At 45.5% G+C, this 18,344-nt stretch overlaps 1 protein-coding gene across 3 annotated transcripts in view; it reads right to left on the bottom strand.

Moving 5' to 3' along the window:
• GABRB2 (gamma-aminobutyric acid type A receptor subunit beta2) overlaps positions 1–18,344 on the bottom strand; it is a 386,028-nt gene that overhangs the window by 229,836 nt on the left and 137,848 nt on the right. For all 3 annotated transcript variants that reach the window (XM_066589803.1, XM_066589801.1, XM_066589800.1), the window contains exon 4: positions 13,860–14,080. In XM_066589803.1, coding sequence (XP_066445900.1) covers positions 13,860–14,080 — 221 coding nt within the window. The remainder of the gene's footprint in view (positions 1–13,859; positions 14,081–18,344) is intronic.

The raw sequence follows: 18,344 nt of genomic DNA, 5'->3' as shown, positions 1-18,344 counted from the left end.
AAACCCCCTTTTTTCAGCTGCCATAGGAGGCTATGGGAGCTTCCAGCGTATCTTGGCAAAAGGTAGGGCAAGACCTATCTTTTGACGCTGCATAAAAAAAACAGTCACAGTTTTTGGTCCCCGATGTGCTATTTTTCCAGCCACAATTTTTTTCAAAACTCAAAAATCACTCATCTGAATTAATACATTGGAATCCAATGCTTCAGATGGTCTTGATTTTTGGATGTAGCTACAAAAGCTGCGGATGAACAGTCGTGTGAATAGGCTGAGTAGGCTGAGTCTGTGCCACTAGCATTGCAACGACTAATGTAGCTTATTATGGATCTATAGGCACTTTATGTGCCTAAACTGTATATATAGGTTTACTTCTATAATATGGCATGTCATGGAGCATAACAAAAAACAGGTCAGCACTAGAGATGAGCGAGCATACTCGTTCGAGTATTAGGGTGTTCGAGATGCTCGTTACTCGTAACGAGTACCACGCGGTGTTCGGGTTACTTTCATTTTCTTCCCTGAGAAATTTGCGCGCTTTTCTGGCCAATAGAAAGACAGGGAAGGCATTACAACTTCCCCCTGCAACGTTCAAGGTTCAAGCCCTATACCACCCCCTTCCCTGCAGTGAGTGGCTGGCGAGATTAGGTGTCACCCGAGTATTAAAATCTGCCCTCCCGCGGCTCGCCACAGATGCCTTCTGACATAAATCAGGGAAAGTGCTGCTGTTATAGGGAGACCGTTAGGAGTTATTTTAGGCTTCAAGAACCCCAACGGTCCTTCTTAGGCCATAGAAATCGCAGATCGCACCTATGTGCGATCTGCGATTCCTGTTCTCTTCTCTATATGCGCTCAATGGGGCCGGCGGCAGCAGCGCCGACCCCATTGAGAACATATAGAAGACAAATCATTCTTCTCTGCCACAGCTGTAACAGCTGTGGCAGAGAAGAACGATGTTTGCCCATTGAATTCAATGGAGCCGGCAATACAGCAGGTTCCACTGAAAGCAATGGGCTGCCGGCGATCGCGGGATGAATTGTCGGGAAGGGCTTAAATATATAAGCCCTTCCCTGCAATTCATCCAGAAATGTGTTACAATAAAAATATATACCGGCGTATAAGGCGACGGGGCGTATAAGACGACCCCCCAACTGTCACCTTATACGCCAGGAATACAGTGGAGCAAAGAATAAAAATCATTACTCACTTCTCCTGGCGTTCTGCGGTGCTGCTGCAGGCTGTCACTCCCTCCTGGTCCACGGCAGAGCATTGCTTTCTCTACGAAGGGCTTTAAATCCCCGCCTCCAGAAACACACGTGCCTTCAGCCAATCACAGCCAATGACAAACGAAAACCTTAGCGAGCATCGGCGATATACAAAAATGCTCGGGTCGCCCATTGACTTTAATGGGGTTCGTTACTCGAAACGAACCCTCGAGCATCGCGAAAAGTTCGTCCCGAGTAACGAGCACCCGAGCATTTTGGTGCTCGCTCATCTCTAGTCAGCACGCAAAAACCTCAATAAAAAGAATTACATTTTATTAAGTATAAATTTATTAAAATATCACATAACAGAAGAGAAGAGTTCAAAAACAAAAAGAAATAATGCATCAAAAATAAGGCATATAGTACGTCATGTTAATAGAGAGAATGTTTGTGCAAAAGATATCCAATGCTGTCACAATCATGTTACCAATGAGGACTATAATACAACAAGCATATTGTATACTGCATACTTACATGTGCAAGACAATAATAGGAACATGAACAGAACAATAGTGCCAACCTTATGACCTGCGACCCGATGCGCGTTTCGCCAAAGCTTCCTCAAGGTCATCGTTGGTAACATGATTGTGACAGCATTGGATATCTTTTGCATAGCCATTTCTCTATTAACATGACATGCTAAATACCTTCCTTTTTTGAAGCATTATTTCTTTGTTTGGGAACTCATCTGTTCTGTTATGTGATATTTTAATATTATTCTATTTAATAAAATGTAATTCTTTTTTTGAGGTTTTTGAATGCTGACCTCTTTTTTGCCTATCCATTATGTAGCTGAGCATACGCTTATGGTTGTAATTAGAGATGAGCGAACACCAAAATGTTCGGGTGTTCGTTATTCGGAACGAACTTCCCGTGATGCTCGAGGGTTCGTTTCGAACAACGAACCCCATTGAAGTCAATGGGCGACCAGAACATTTTTGTATTTCGCCGATGCTCGCTAAGGTTTTCATGTGTGAAAATCTGGGCAATTCAGGAAAGTGATGGGAATGACACAGTGACGGATAGGGCAGGCGAGGGGCTACGTGTTGGGCTGCATCTCAAGTTCACAGGTCCCACTATTAAGCCACAATACCGGCAAGAGTGGGCCCCCCCCCTCCCAACAACTTTTACTTCTGAAAAGCCCTCATTAGCATGGCATACCTTTGCTAAGCACCACACTACCTCCAACAAAGCACAATCACTGCCTGCATGACACTCCACTGACACTTCTCCTGGGTTACATGCTGCCCAACCGCCCCCCCTCCCCCCCCACAGCGCACACCAAAGTGACCCTGGGCAGCCTTCAGCTGCCCTCATGCTACACCACGCTCATGTCTATTTAGAATTGCGTCTGCCATGACGAGGGACCGCAGGCACACACTGCAGAGGTTGGCACGGCTAGGCAGCGACCCTCTTTAAAAGTGGCGGAGCGATAGCCCACAATGCTGTACAGAAGCAATGAGAAATAGAATCCTGTGCCACCGCCATCAGGAGCTGCACACGTGGGCATAGCAATGGGGAACCTATGTGCCACACACTATTCATTCTGTCAAGGTGTCTGCATGCCCCAGTCAGACCGGGCTTTTTAATTCATAGACACAGGCAGGTACAACTCCCTATTGTGAAGTCCCTGTCGACCCACAGCATGGGTGGCTCCCTGGAACCCACACAGAAATATCCCATTGCATTGCCCAACACAGCTGAGGTAGTAATGTCGTGCTTAATGCAGGTGGGCTTCGGCCCACACTGCATGCCCCAGTCTGACTGGGGTTCTTTATAAGTGTACAGATGTAGTAAAAACTCCGTGTGCACCTACAGCATGGGTGGGTGCCAGGAAGCCACCGGCGGTACATAGAAATATCCCATTGCATTGCCCAACACAGCTGAGGTAGTAATGTTGTGCTTAACCCTTTCCAATCCAATTTGTATATGGTTTTCCTAGGGGGCTTACTCTTTTTCTGCTGTTATACAACGGCGCTATATGCTGGCTAAAGCCAGTACTGCATGAGCTGACACGTAGGATAGGCTCCGACAGCAGAGAGGCTGGCAATATACAGTAAGAGAACCCCGACGGACGTCTACCAACAACGGAGCTGTACAGCCTTAAACCCTAATGTCTTCACAGGTCACACAGTGGACTGGAAAGGGTTAATGCAGGTGGGTTTCGGCCCACACTGCATGCCCCAGTCAGACTGGGGTTCTTTACAAGTGGACACATGTAGGTTAAACTCCCTGTGGACCCACTGCCTGGGTGGGTGCCAGGAAGCCACCGGCGGTACATAGAAATATCCCATTGCATTGCCCAACACAGCTGAGGTAGTAATGTCGTGCGTAATACAGGTGGGCTTCGGCCCACACTGCATGCCCCAGTCAGACGGGTTCTTTAGAAGTGTACAGATGTATTAAAAACTCAGTGTGCACCTACAGCATGGGTGGCTCCCTGGAACCCACCGGCGGTACACAAAAATATCCCATTGCATTGCCCAACACAGCTGAGGTAGTAATGTCGTGCTTAATGCAGGTGGGCTTCGGCCCACACTGCATGCCCCAGTCAGACTGGGGTTCTTTACAAGTGGACACATGTAGGTTAAACTCCCTGTGGACCCACTGCCTGGGTGGGTGCCAGGAAGCCACCGGCGGTACATAGAAATATCCCATTGCATTGCCCAACACAGCTGAGGTAGTAATGTCGTGCGTAATACAGGTAGGCTTCGGCCCACACTGCATGCCCCAGTCAGACGGGTTCTTTAGAAGTGTACAGATGTATTAAAAACTCAGTGTGCACCTACAGCATGGGTGGCTCCCTGGAACCCACCGGCGGTACACAAAAATATCCCATTGCATTGCCCAACACAGCTGAGGTAGTAATGTCGTGCTTAATGCAGGTGGGCTTCGGCCCACACTGCATGCCCCAGTCAGACTGGGGTTCTTTACAAGTGGACACATGTAGGTTAAACTCCCTGTGGACCCACTGCCTGGGTGGGTGCCAGGAAGCCACCGGCGGTACATAGAAATATCCCATTGCATTGCTCAACACAGCTGAGGTAGTAATGTCGTGCGTAATACAGGTGGGCTTCGGCCCACACTGCATGCCCCAGTCAGACGGGTTCTTTAGAAGTGTACAGATGTATTAAAAACTCAGTGTGCACCTACAGCATGGGTGGCTCCCTGGAACCCACCGGCGGTACACAAAAATATCCCATTGCATTGCCCAACACAGCTGAGGTAGTAATGTCGTGCTTAATGCAGGTGGGCTTCGGCCCACACTGCATGCCCCAGTCAGACTGGGGTTCTTTACAAGTGGACACATGTAGGTTAAACTCCCTGTGGACCCACTGCCTGGGTGGGTGCCAGGAAGCCACCGGCGGTACATAGAAATATCCCATTGCATTGCCCAACACAGCTGAGGTAGTAATGTCGTGCGTAATACAGGTGGGCTTCGGCCCACACTGCATGCCCCAGTCAGACGGGTTCTTTAGAAGTGTACAGATGTATTGAAAACTCAGTGTGCACCTACAGCATGGGTGGCTCCCTGGAACCCACCGGCGGTACATAAAAATATCCCATTGCATTGCCCAACACAGCTGAGGTAACGTCAGCTGTAATGCAGGTGGCCTAAAAATTAATTTGATTACACTGTAGGCGAGGGCCCACAAAAATTGCTGTATCAACAGTACTAATGTACATCCCAAAAATTGGCCATGGCCAGCCAAGAGGGCAGGTGAAACCCATTAATCGCTTTGGTTAATGTGGCTTAAGTGGTAACTAGGCCTGGAGGCAGCCCAGTGTAACGAAAAATTGGTTCAAGTTAAAGTTCCAATGCTTTTAAGCGCATTGAAACTTATAAAAATTGTTCTGAAAAATTATTTGAGTGAGCCTTGTGGCCCTAAGAAAAATTGCCCGTTCAGCGTGATTACGTGAGGTTTCAGGAGGAGGAGCAGGAGGAGGAGGAGGAGGAATATTAGACACAGATTGATGAAGCAGAAATGTCCCCGTTTTGGATGGTGAGAGAGAACGTAGCTTCCATCCGCGGGTGCAGCCTACGTATTGCTTACGTATCGCTGCTGTCCGCTGGTGGAGAACAGAAGTCTGGGGAAATCCAGCCTTTGTTCATCTTGATGAGTGTTAGCCTGTCGGCACTGTCGGTTGACAAGCGGCTACGCTTATCTGTGAGGATTCCCCCAGCCGCACTAAACACCCTCTCCGACAAGACGCTAGCCGCAGGACAAGCAAGCACCTCCAGGGCATACAGCGCTAGTTCAGGCCACATTTCCAGCTTCGACACCCAGTAGTTGTAGGGGGCAGAGGCGTCACCAAGGATGGTCGTGCGATCCGCTACGTACTCCCTCACCATCCTTTTACAGTGCTCCCGCCGACTCAGCCGTGACTGGGGAGCAGTGACACAGTCTTGGTGGGGAGCCATAAAGCTGGCCAGGCCCTTAAAGACTGTTGCACTGCCTGGGATGTACATGCTGCTCGATCTACGCACATCCCCTGCTACCTTGCCCTCGGTACTGCGCCTTCTGCCACTAGCGCTGTCGGCTGGGAATTTTACCATCAGCTTGTCCGCAAGGGTCCTGTGGTATAGCAACACTCTCGAACCCCTTTTCTCTTCGGGAATCAGAGTGGGCAGGTTCTCCTTATACCGTGGATCGAGCAGTGTGTACACCCAGTAATCCGTAGTGGCCAGAATGCGTGCAACGCGAGGGTCACGAGAAAGGCATCCTAACATGAAGTCAGCCATGTGTGCCAGGGTACCTGTACGCAACACATGGCTGTCTTCACTAGGAAGATCACTTTCAGGATCCTCCTCCTCCTCCTCCTCCTCCTCCTCAGACCATACACGCTGAAAGGATGACAGGCAATCAGCCGGTGTACCGTCAGCAGCGGCCCAAGCTGTCTCTTCCCCCTCCTCCTCATCCTCCTCATGCTCCTCCTCCTCCTCCTGTACGCGCTGAGAAATAGACAGGAGGGTGCCCTGACTATCCAGCGGCATACTGTCTTCCCCCGCCCCCGTTTCCGAGCGCAAAGCAGCTGCCTTTATGGTTTGCAGGGAATTTCTCAAGATGCATAGCAGAGGAATGGTGACGCTAATGATTGTAGCATCGCCGCTCACCACCTGGGTAGACTCCTCAAAATTACCAAGGACATGGCAGATGTCTGCCAACCAGGCCCACTCTTCTGAAAGGAATTGAGGAGGCTGACTCCCACTGCGCCGCCCATGTTGGAGTTGGTATTCGACTATAGCTCTACGTTGTTCATAGAGCCTGGCCAACATGTGGAGCGTAGAGTTCCACCGTGTGGGCACGTCGCACAGCAGTCGGTGCACTGGCAGCTTAAAGTGATGTTGCAGGGTGCGCAGGGTGGCAGCGTCCGTGTGGGACTTGCGGAAATGTGCGCAGAGCCGGCGCGCCTTTACGAGCAGGTCTGACAAGCGTGGGTAGCTTTTCAGAAACCGCTGAACCACCAAATTAAAGACGTGGGCCAGGCATGGCACGTGCGTGAGGCTGCCAAGCTGCAGAGCCGCCACCAGGTTACGCCCGTTGTCACACACGACCATGCCCGGTTGGAGGCTCAGCGGCGCAAGCCAGCGGTCGGTCTGCTGTGTCAGACCCTGCAGCAGTTCGTGGGCCGTGTGCCTCTTATCGCCTAAGCTGAGTAGTTTCAGCACGGCCTGCTGACGCTTGCCCACCGCTGTGCTGCCACACCGCGCGACACCGACTGCTGGCGACATGCTGCTGCTAACACATCTTGATTGCGAGACAGAGGAGGAGGAGGAGGAGGAGGAGGGTGCTTTAGTGGAGGAAGCATACACCTCCGCAGATACCAGCACCGAGCTGGGGCCCGCAATCCTGGGGGTGGGTAGGACGTGAGCGGTCCCAGGCTCTGACTCTGTCCCAGCCTCCACTAAATTCACCCAATGTGCCGTCAGGGAGATGTAGTGGCCCTGCCCGCCTGTGCTTGTCCACGTGTCCGTAGTTAAGTGGACCGTGGCAGTAACCGCGTTGGTGAGGGCGCGCACAATGTTGCGGGAGACGTGGTCGTGCAGGGCTGGGACGGCACATCGGGAAAAGTAGTGGCGACTGGGAACTGAGTAGCGCGGGGCCGCCGCCTCCATGATACTTTTGAAGGACTCCGTTTCCACAACCCTATACGGCAGCATCTCAAGGCTGATGAATTTTGCTATGCGGACGGTTAACGTTTGAGTGTGCGGGTGCGTGGCGGCGTACTTGCGCTTGCGCTCGAACACTTGCGCAAGCGACGGCTGAACGGTGCGCTGAACTACACTGCTGGATGGGGCCGAGGACAGCGGAGATGAGGGTGTGGGTGCAGGCCATGAGGCGGTAGTGCCTGTGTCCTGAGAGGGGGGTTGCATCTCAGTGGCAGGTTGGGGCACAGGGGGAGAGGCAGGGGTGCAAACCGGAGGCGGTGAACGGCCTTCGTTCCACCTTGTGGGGTGCTTGGCCATCATATGTCTGCGCATGGTGGTGGTGGTGAGGCTGTTGGTGTTGGCTCCCCGGCTGAGCTTTGCGCAACAAAGGTTGCACACCACTGTTCGTCGGTCGTCAGGCGTCTCTGTGAAAAACTGCCAGACCTTAGAGCACCTCGGCCTCTGCAGGGTGGCATGGCGCGAGGGGGCGCTTTGGGAAACACTTGGTGGATTATTCGGTCTGGCCCTGCCTCTACCCCTGGCCCTGGCCACCGCACTGCCTCTTGCAACCTGCCCTGCTGATGCCCTTGACTCCCCCTCTGAAGACCTGTCCTCCTGAGTAAGCGTTGCACACCAGGTGGGGTCAGTCACCTCATCGTCCTGCTGCTCTTCCTCCGAATCCTCTGTGCGCTGCTCCCTTGGACTTACTGCCCTTACTACTACCTCACTGCAAGACAACTGTGTCTGATCGTCATCATCCTCCTCACCCACAGAAAGTTGTTGAGACAGTTGGCGGAAGTCCCCAGCCTCTTCCCTCGGACCCCGGGAACTTTCGAATGGTTGGGCATCAGTGACGATAAACTCCTCTGGTGGGAGAGGAACCGCTGCTGCCCAATCTAAGCAGGGGCCCGAGAACAGTTCCTGGGAGTGTTCCCGCTCCTGAGCAGGTGTCATTGTAGTGGAGTGAGGAGGCTGGGAGGAAGGAGGAGCAGCAGACAGAGGATTCGGATTTGCAGCAGTGGACGGCGCAGAACTGCGTGTTGACGATAGGTTGCTCGAAGCACTTTCTGCCATCCAGGACAGGACCTGCTCACACTGCTCATTTTCTAATAACCGTCTCCCGCGTGGACCCATTAATTGGGCGATGAATGTGGGGACGCCAGAAACGTGCCTCTCTCCTAATCGCGCAGCAGTCGGCTGCGACACACCGGGATCAGGAGCTCGGGCTGTGCCCACACCCTGACTTGGCCCTCCGCGTCCTCGGCCGCGTCCACGTCCACGTCCTCTAGGCCTACCCCTACCCTTCAGCATGCTGTATTACCAGTGATTTGATTTCACAGGCAGGAAATAAATTGGCGCAAGACTGCAGGCCAAATATAATTTTTGCCCTTTTTGGAAAACGAAAGGCCCCACTGCCTCTAGTGAATGAATTATCTAAGTTTAATAACTGTGCTGTGTCCCTGCTTATGTGTCACAGAACGTGAGGGTAGCAGAGTTATTATAACTCTTGGAGAGCAGGTATTTTTTTCCCAATTAAGGAAAGCAAATGGCGAAGCCAGCAATAAAGCGTAGCTGGGTGCGTCTGATTTAGCAATGTTGTTCAAGCAGCTCACACGTGTCCACCGCCCTTAGGACGGACAGAGGCTGGACAAATAGATTTGTTTTCAGTTTTTTTCCACCAAAAGGCAGCACTGCGTATATTCAATGAACATGAGAAGTTTAATAACTGTGTTGTGTCCCTGCTTATGTGTCACAGAACGTGAGGGTAGCAGAGTTATTATAACTCTTGGAGAGCAGGTATTTTTTTCCCAATTAAGGAAAGCAAATGGCGAAGCCAGCAGTAAAGCGTAGCTGGGTGCGTCTGATTTAGCAATGTTGTTCAAGCAGCTCACACGTGTCCACCGCCCTTAGGACGGACAGAGGCTGGACAAATAGATTTGTTTTCAGTTTTTTTCCACCAAAAGGCAGCACTGCGTATATTCAATGAACATGAGAAGTTTAATAACTGTGCTGTGTCCCTGCTTATGTGTCACAGAACGTGAGGGTAGCAGAGTTATTATAACTCTTGGAGAGCAGGTATTTTTTTCCCAATTAAGGAAAGCAAATGGCGAAGCCAGCAGTAAAGCGTAGCTGGGTGCGTCTGATTTAGCAATGTTGTTCAAGCAGCTCACACGTGTCCACCGCCCTTAGGACGGACAGAGGCTGGACAAATAGATTTGTTTTCAGTTTTTTTCCACCAAAAGGCAGCACTGAGTATATTCTATGAATAATAACTGTGTTGTGGCCCTGCCTATACAATTCTTTCCCTGCAGTATCAATGGAGGGTGCAATGGTCTGCAGAGGCGATTTTGAGAAGCAAAAAAAAATGCAGCACAGCTAACAGCAGCCTGGACAGTACTGCACACGGATAAATATGGCCCTAGAAAGGACCGTTGAGGTTCTTGAAGGCTACACTCAGTCCTAACACTCTCCCTGCCTATGCAGCACTTCTGTCCCTAATGCCAGGTGCAACGGTCTGCAGAGGCGATTTTGAGAAAAAAAAAATTTGCCACTGCTAACAGCAGCCAACACACAGCTATCAGTGGCCCTAATAAGGACCTTTGGGGGGTCTTGAAGCCTACACTAACTACCAATTCTTTCCCTACAGCAGCTCCGGTACAAACAGCACTGTCCCTCATCTAACTCACACCGCATCTGAGGCGAACCGCGGGAGGGGCCGACTTTTATGTTCGGGTGACACCTGATCTCCCCAGCCACTCACAGCAGGGGGGTGGTATAGGGCTTGAACGTCACAGGGGGAAGTTGTAATGCCTTCCCTGTCTTTCAATTGGCCAGAAAAGCGCGCTAACGTCTCAGGGAAGGAAGTGAAAGTAACCAGAACACCGCATGGTGTTCGTTACGAATAACGAACATCCCGAACACCCTAATATTCGCACGAATATCAAGCTCGGACGAACGCGTTCGCTCATCTCTAGTTGTAATATATGCAACTTTGATTTACTGTATCTCAAAAAATATCTTTAGCACATTCTGTAAGAAATTCATAGGGAAAAAACCTGTGTATAAAGTTGATGGAACAGTATGAAAAACAGCAGCCTATGGATGCTAAATTATGAATCCATTCAATATTCATCCAGAATATGGCCATGTACATTAGGCTTAAGGAGGCGCATAAATAGAATGCCAAGTCAAGACATTTCTACATTTATATAAAGATTTATGAGTTAAATACTTGTGCCAATCTTTGAAGTATCATTAAATAGTCACTGACTTATGAAACAACTTGTGCTTACATGGTAGCCAATGGGATAACCATCAAAAGCGCAAATCTCTTTGTTGCCCAAAAATATGCTTTGCGCTGAAAAAAGTGCTGGGCAGTAGAGGTCTTCCTTACTTTTAATTTGCTGTCCACTGCCTGTTGTCAAATAATGCCTGTTTCTAGTTACAGAGACATTGGGATGTACAATAGGAAGTGGAGGAAAGTGATGACTCATGCTGTTAATAGAAACCTTTGGAGAAAAGAGGGGAGAAGGAAAGTGAAGGATGAAAGAAGCAGAGACTCAGACAGCCACTGCAGCAGCTAATGAGCCAATTAGTGTATCTGGCTGCTTCTGAAATCATATCTACACATCTTAATACATCTGTTGTTATTAATATGTGTGAACAGAATCTGCATTTTATCTGTGCACAGTGTATAGAACACATTATAGCAGCAAGGCGCAATCCACCAGCCAGGAAAAAATGAAAGTTACAGGCAGAGTTTGAAAACTGTGGTGTATATCCTTCATCTATCACCAAACTGTTGAGAACTAATGTTATTCCTCATGTACAAACATGGTGGCTTACTTGGAAAAGTTACGTGAAAAGTTAGGCATAGTACACTTTAACAAGAGAGAATGGAGCATAAAACAGGTGTTGTGTCTGCTAACTGTATACAATTATAACAGTATATTAGTCATTCTGCCCTCAGTGAGTACCCTATTGGTCTCATGTTATTCAGACATGCATATTGTCTCAAGAAAGACGCTATAAGAATTTGTGCATAGAAAAACCAAGTGCACTGAAGACTTAAATAAGGTTTCAACAAAGCAAATGTACAGAAAAATCCTATTACTGAAGTGTATAGGCCAACATACTGATAACCCAGAGGAGGAGGGAGAAGTGGGTTTTGACCCTTTCTGCCTCCTCCTTTCTTTAGTACACATTGCTCAATGAGTGATATGTACTAAAAGTGATAGAGTGATAGTGGAAGTGTTTCTTCCACCACCGGAGCCCAATGCTGGCCAGTAGAGGTCCCCCTTCAATGAGAAGCCAGCACCTTTTCATTGCTGAACTAGCTTTGTCTAGCTTATTCTGCAGCTGTGTCTGGTTTGTGTAACTCCGCAGCAATAAACAGTCTCTTGGTCTGCGTAAAAAAACCTCTTGGCATGTCCTATTCCTGTTCATTTTCACAGATAAAAATAGGCATGCTAATATATGTGAATGTGCTGTGCCCGTGTATATATTGGACAGCATACAGTCATTTTCCAATGCAAATTGCACCCGATTCTCTCAGGCACAACCTGCATTTATGGCTTGTATTCACCTAGCCTCATGAAAACAGAATAGAACAGTAAATTTGGATTTTTCCATAATCTAGGTCCCCCTGGATACTAGATGCAGAAGAGTATTCCCAACTCAACCATAATTGTTTGAGAAGGGAATAACCCTGAAACAGATAACAGGTAGGCCACATGACACACAAAGTAAGTTCAATGAACATTCTACCCAAAGACTGAGTATTAATAAGTCCACTTCTGCTACATGTTCTTGTCTTTATTGGGGATATGGGTAAGAAAACCTTCAGGATCTGCATAGGAGAACCTGCATATCTGAATAACATCTCATAGATCACTAGCTCAGACTGAATTGCTAACGGGTACCTCATCTTCTGTCAAATGACACTTCTTTGGACTCTTTCTTATTTAATGTACACTTCAACTAGTAAGTTGGATTCTATACAATACACTATGTCAACAATATATATAATCTTAAATTGTGAAGGTCTTGCAATGTTCTCATGAAATCTACACAGCCATGTCCACGGTGCCAGGGGGTGGCACTCCACTTCCATACAGTTCTGTCTTACAGAGCTATAGGCATTGTGTGCTTCTCCATTTAGTGTAGCATTAGGTTTTCTTCCAGTAACAATACTCTTTTATAAAACTGGAAGCACAGAGAGATATCAGTCTGTGGCCACTATATCAGTTCAATATGAATCTATGGGCGACCATCCTTAAAGCAGCTTCCACACGGGCGACAGCGATATTGCTGCTACAAAAATCGCTGCGATATCACTGCTACGTACACACAATTTTGTAGCGTCAGCGATGCTTTCTTCTTCAGGAAAAATGTAGCATTGTGTTGCTGCTACCCGCATTTTCTCACATAATTTTGTAGCGAGAAATTTAATAGGACTCTCTAATGTAAAAAAAAAATATTGCATCGCATGAAAATCGTGCTATGCGATAAACAAGCAGGTTCCATAGGGAAACATGGGCAACAAAAAAAAAAAAAAACGCAAATCGCGGCTGTATAGAGCATGCCACAATTTTGTAGTCTCGCAATGTAGCAGCCTTCAAAATATTGCTTGTGTGGAAGAACCCATAGGAAAGCATTGGCCCTATATACGTGCTTTTTGTAGCACTGTCACATCGCTACAAAATCAAGCAAGAAAAATCGACCATGTGGAAGCGGCCTAATACACCTGTGCCCATGAGCTCTTAGTCACAACTGCAAAATTGTATTGGTCTGATACAATATTTTTTTATATATACACAACAAGACAAGTCATCTTAGTAAAATACACAGGTTAAATGGACCCATCGAGAGTTAGATTGCAGGAAGGCAACAGAAGTGTACATAGCATAGAGACAGACAATGTGAGGAGCTCGGGGTTCTCTGAGAAAGGAGTCCCAGAACAGGTTGGCTATATCCCTTGTATTATTGGGTGAGGGAAAACCTCTCTTCAGGGGACCTACAAGCAAGTAAGTGGGCAAATAACCAAGATTAAAGAAAGGAGATGAGGCAAACAAGCACCAAGTTTTTCTTTCCCGTTTTGTCTTTCTGCATCACCATCACCGGTGGTAAACTGGGAAGACCTTACAGTATTTGCATCATAATGCCTTTTAAAATTTATTTAAAAAGTCATTCATTGAATACAAGACACAGAAAGTTCCTTATATTCTGTCTTTTCACGGACAAGAAGAAAACATTAATTTCTAAACTTTTCTCTAAAACTTCATATTCAAATTTGTCATTTACCAAAGACATGCTGATAACAGTACACTGCAATGTCGGGGTTGGAATGAAGTACTTAATATGCATAAGGTCATTATGCTTGATAATGAACTTAATGCGCCAAAATCTAAGACCGTGCAATCAAGTAAGAGTATTTACTGCAGACTGACCTTAGACCGTACAGCACTGTGCCATCAGGATGAAGACGAATCATTCTATTCTTCACTGTAACACCATGAACAAAAGATTTCTTGTCATTTAAAAAGTATGTATCAGGAACCCAGAGCTGATCTGCCACTCTATTGTCCAAGGTCAAATTTAAAGGAATCACTGAATATGAAAGTCTTTTATCCCTCCAAGCCTGCTGAAAGTACATTGTCAGTGTGTAGTCCTGAAAGAAAGAAACACAGACAATAACTAATTTAAAGAGATCCACAGTGTTATTTCATAGCGGAGAGAACACAGCTTTGTCATGCAGTTCAAGGTCTAGAACAACTCACAAATGGCTGAACAAATTATTTAGCTTTCTTCCTTCTGACAGATTAGAACATTTTTTATTTAAGACTGAATCCATCTATGTGAACATTTGGGAGATAATGCGGTGAGGTCTGACTGTAATAAATGTATTTTCACAATCATCTTTTAATTATTTAATTAAGAATTACTTTAGCAGGCAACGTTTTTAATACACAGAAGATGGGCTATTCATTCTGCTCTGTCTGACCAATCATTCCGTTTGGAACATATTTAAATATACCAAGCAATAAGTAATCTTTTATATTGATAGAGTTTTAGGAGTAAGGATAATAATGGGAACAATCTGCGCCTGTGAATGGGTTTGTACAGAACTATGTAGAACCCAAATCTGTTTGTAGCAATGTGACATAAGCCTTAAATCTAGCTCTTTTGCAATTTAATGGTTGCAATGCTCATGTAATGCTCACATGCTGCTCTACTCTTCCTCTCAAAATGACAGAAACCTTGGTGGAACCCAGTAGGCCCCATTACATGTGGGTAACAGTGATATCAATCATATGATAGGCACATTAAAGCAACCTTACAGTTTTGGGACAAAATTTTGTCCCAGATCCGGAGGAGGTAGTTATACTATCTGCTGTTGGTCTTCTATGTCAATGCCCCTCTGAAGCGCTGGTTATGGGTCTTGTTTTTAGCCATGCAAGGTGGCCAACACAATCTTAAGACTACCAGTACACTATAACTGCTCTCTAACTGGCCTATAGTTGTCACGTGATCAGTCCTGGCCAATCAATGAGCAATTAACAGTTTGCATTAGGCAGCTAGATAATTGTAACAGCCATCTTGACTGGCTGAAAATCAGCAGATCAGATGGACATAAGCAAAGAAGAACACCACCAGGTAATATACCCACAACTGAGCAGAATGTTTTCCCAAAATTTGATGATTGCCTTAAGTGTGAATTATAGTCTATAGGAAATGTGGAAAGAACGGTTTCTCTCATTCACTATAATGGAGTGTGATCTTTATGGCACCTCTCTACTGCATATAGGAAGCACATGGTCTCCGTTCAGTGATCGGCGCTGAGCTCTGTCATTGGCTACAGTGGCATGTTTATGGGATATCACAGGTTGACTGCAGGCTATAAACAAAGAAGACAGCGGAGACCTGGAGCCACAGGCAGAAGACGAGCAAGGAGTAGGGAGAGGACAGTATGAGCTCTATGAGCTCTTTATTATTTGAGAAATTGAGAGCCCCATTTGGGGAAAAAAAACTTTTTTTTATCTCAAACAACCCCTTTAATATACATTTACAGACATTTTTAAGTTTCTGCATCACCAGATCCACAATGCTGGATTTTAATTTTCTATGTCTAACATTTTTTTTTTTTCAAAATAAGAGTCCTGCCTCCATACGTATAAAAGAGCATAAATTGCTGGAATAAGTTCTGTAAGCTCCCTCAGACATTTAGCAGAATGCTACATGTAACGTCTCTATACCTTTTCTGCTTTCTTGATTGGAACTTCATTAACAAGCCATGTGGCCAATGCAATTGTGACCTCTAGTTCAGTTTTTATAGTACAGTACACGTATAGGAGAAGAGGAGAGACATGTGGAACAATGATGTTTAAGTACTAATGATGCACTGTGTGGTCATCTCAGAGATTATCATATATTGTCAGAATAGGGGTCTCCTGACCCGTGTTTGGAACCTCAGAAAGGAGTAGATGAGGTGGCCATGCGTGTCTGCAGCTATGTTCATTGTAGTTTTAAAGGAGTAGTGACACATTCTGTTATTTAAGCAACTCACATAAACAAAACCTGCAAGTATAGCCTTTTCCTTTCTGTAGTGCCATCAGGAAAAAAGGGAAATCCCTGTTTTTCAATAGGCAAATTCCTGGAAGAGGAATGGGCACATATCAGACCTCTATGGCATAGGCTGTACCTTCAATATACCATAAATGTCTCAGATGATAATGTCCCTTTAAGTTTTGAATGAGCCTTGGGAGGGATTCAGTATACAATGCAGCCCTCAGACCACACCACGGATCTGGTTATCTCTTCGATATATACTTCCATGACTGAGCACACTTATGTGCACCTCAGGTACAAGATGGATATGTTTTAACTAACTTATTTACATTCATATGAAGCTGATAAGCTTGAGTCTGTGTTCTGGCACAATTCCAGCATTGGATTGTCAGGCGGCAAGCTTTATATATAATTTTCTATGAAAATATAGTAAAATATGAAAAAAAAACCATAGTGCTAAACAGATGGGTTCTATGAATGGGCCTGGCATCTGAGATATCAGAATTTCCAATGTATTTGCATGGTGTAATAGGCAGAAAACATTATAAACCAATCAGAAATGTGCTTTTATTTAATACATTTAAGTTATAATTCATTAAAAAAGAAACTATTTGTACATGGTTAGTGAATAGCCTCTAAACTCTAAGATAAAAGCTGTATCTCCTTCTTTAGTAAGCAGAAAATGATGACACATCACACGCCCACAGGCTTCCTAGATTTTTTTTTCATGTAAAATAATTAATTATGGAAAGTTTTAATCACAGCAGTCTAAACTCACTGCCAGTGGGTTCCAGCTCATATAATCTGAACAGTTGTCTCAAATTAATTACACAACTGAGACAGTATACAGTTTATGTCACTTTAGTAGACCACTTCAAATCCAATTACTACATGATAAAAGCTGCATGAAACTGTAAATACAAAATCATGCCACACAACAATGCTGTTGCTCCCACAGCATTACATAGTAACAAACATTATCACCGTATTCTAGCTATTTAGTCATGTCAATATATCTTAAAAAGCACTTCTCGGCTCACCAGACATGTCTGTTTTAATAAAAGTTGAAATTCCCATTAAATAACAATTTTTGAGCATGGTCTCTCAGAACTTAAGAGTTGTACCTTTCCTCTGCTTTTGTCCTGTAAATTCAGGAATATATTGACAACTAGCTGTTACCACTTCCCTTGTCAAAGAGCTGTGTCTGGCACTGTCAGCTGTGATTGAATAATAATTAGGGAACCTCCCTATTGAATAGCAACATCCAGTTGTCAATATATTCATACATATTCCAGAAAAATAAAAGGTAACAGCACAGTGAAAACATATATGAGAAAATGTTCAAATGCACAGTGCTATGGAGTCTTCCACATCTCCAAAGCTTTTGTGTTTCCCACTCAAAAATATTCTTCTTTACAGACTTTTCTGCAAAGTGGATGTTTATACTGATATGGAGGTCTCAAGTATTCCAGTCTGATAGTGTAGAGTTTTAAAAAGTTTATTTAGAATAAATGTTACAGACGAAAGTGATTTAGGAAAGCAACAAAGTAGGATAGAGAAAAGAAACAAGAATATATGCCCAGAGATTTCTTGGCATGAGACAGCAATAGAACCTGCCTTTTATTTTCAAGTGTAATGAGCTTTCTAAGGTAAGATTCTGGCTAACTGCCAACAAAATTCACCTTGCACATTGATTGGATGAGTTCATATAATTAACTAATGATTTAATATAATTAACACATTCTTAGTCACAGACTGTTTGGTTAGAGTTAGACATTTAAGGCACATTTACACGGGAGGATTATCGTTAAGAGTTGTTCAAATACCCGCTCTCCTATGGGAGTTTAAACGATAGTTGTCCCATGTAAATGCATGCAGAGACTGAACGACAAAGCAAAACTTGTTCAGTTGTTCAGTTTCTGCATGCAGAAACTTGAACAATTAGCCATTCGGTGTAAACAGTAGCCATCCAGTTCTGAACGACTGTCTACTTACAGTGAATGGAGGCGAACGAGGGGAGAGCGCTCAGCGTCTGTCCCGCCTCCATGCTGGCCACGCTCTGAGTGATGCCAGCGATACTCGCTCCTGTGTAATAGCACTTCACTGGGACGTGCCGTTGGGCATAGTTTGTTCACCACATTGGTTTTTTTTTGCCACATATTATACTTCATTTGGGTGATAAAAAATTAAAAGTGCCAACATTGGAAAAAAAATTTTTTAAATTGTCTTTTTTTTTCACATTTTCAACTGCAATATGTCAAATGTGTGCAAACTTACTGTACACATTTTTGATGATATATATATTATTTCCATCTGTTATTTTTTAACCATTTGGGATATGTACAAATCTGCATGTTTAAATGTAC

This window comes from Eleutherodactylus coqui, chromosome 2, assembly GCF_035609145.1.
Source record: "Eleutherodactylus coqui strain aEleCoq1 chromosome 2, aEleCoq1.hap1, whole genome shotgun sequence".
Lineage (NCBI taxonomy): Eukaryota > Metazoa > Chordata > Amphibia > Anura > Eleutherodactylidae > Eleutherodactylus > Eleutherodactylus coqui.
This window is presented reverse-complemented; position numbering and strand designations above follow the sequence as displayed.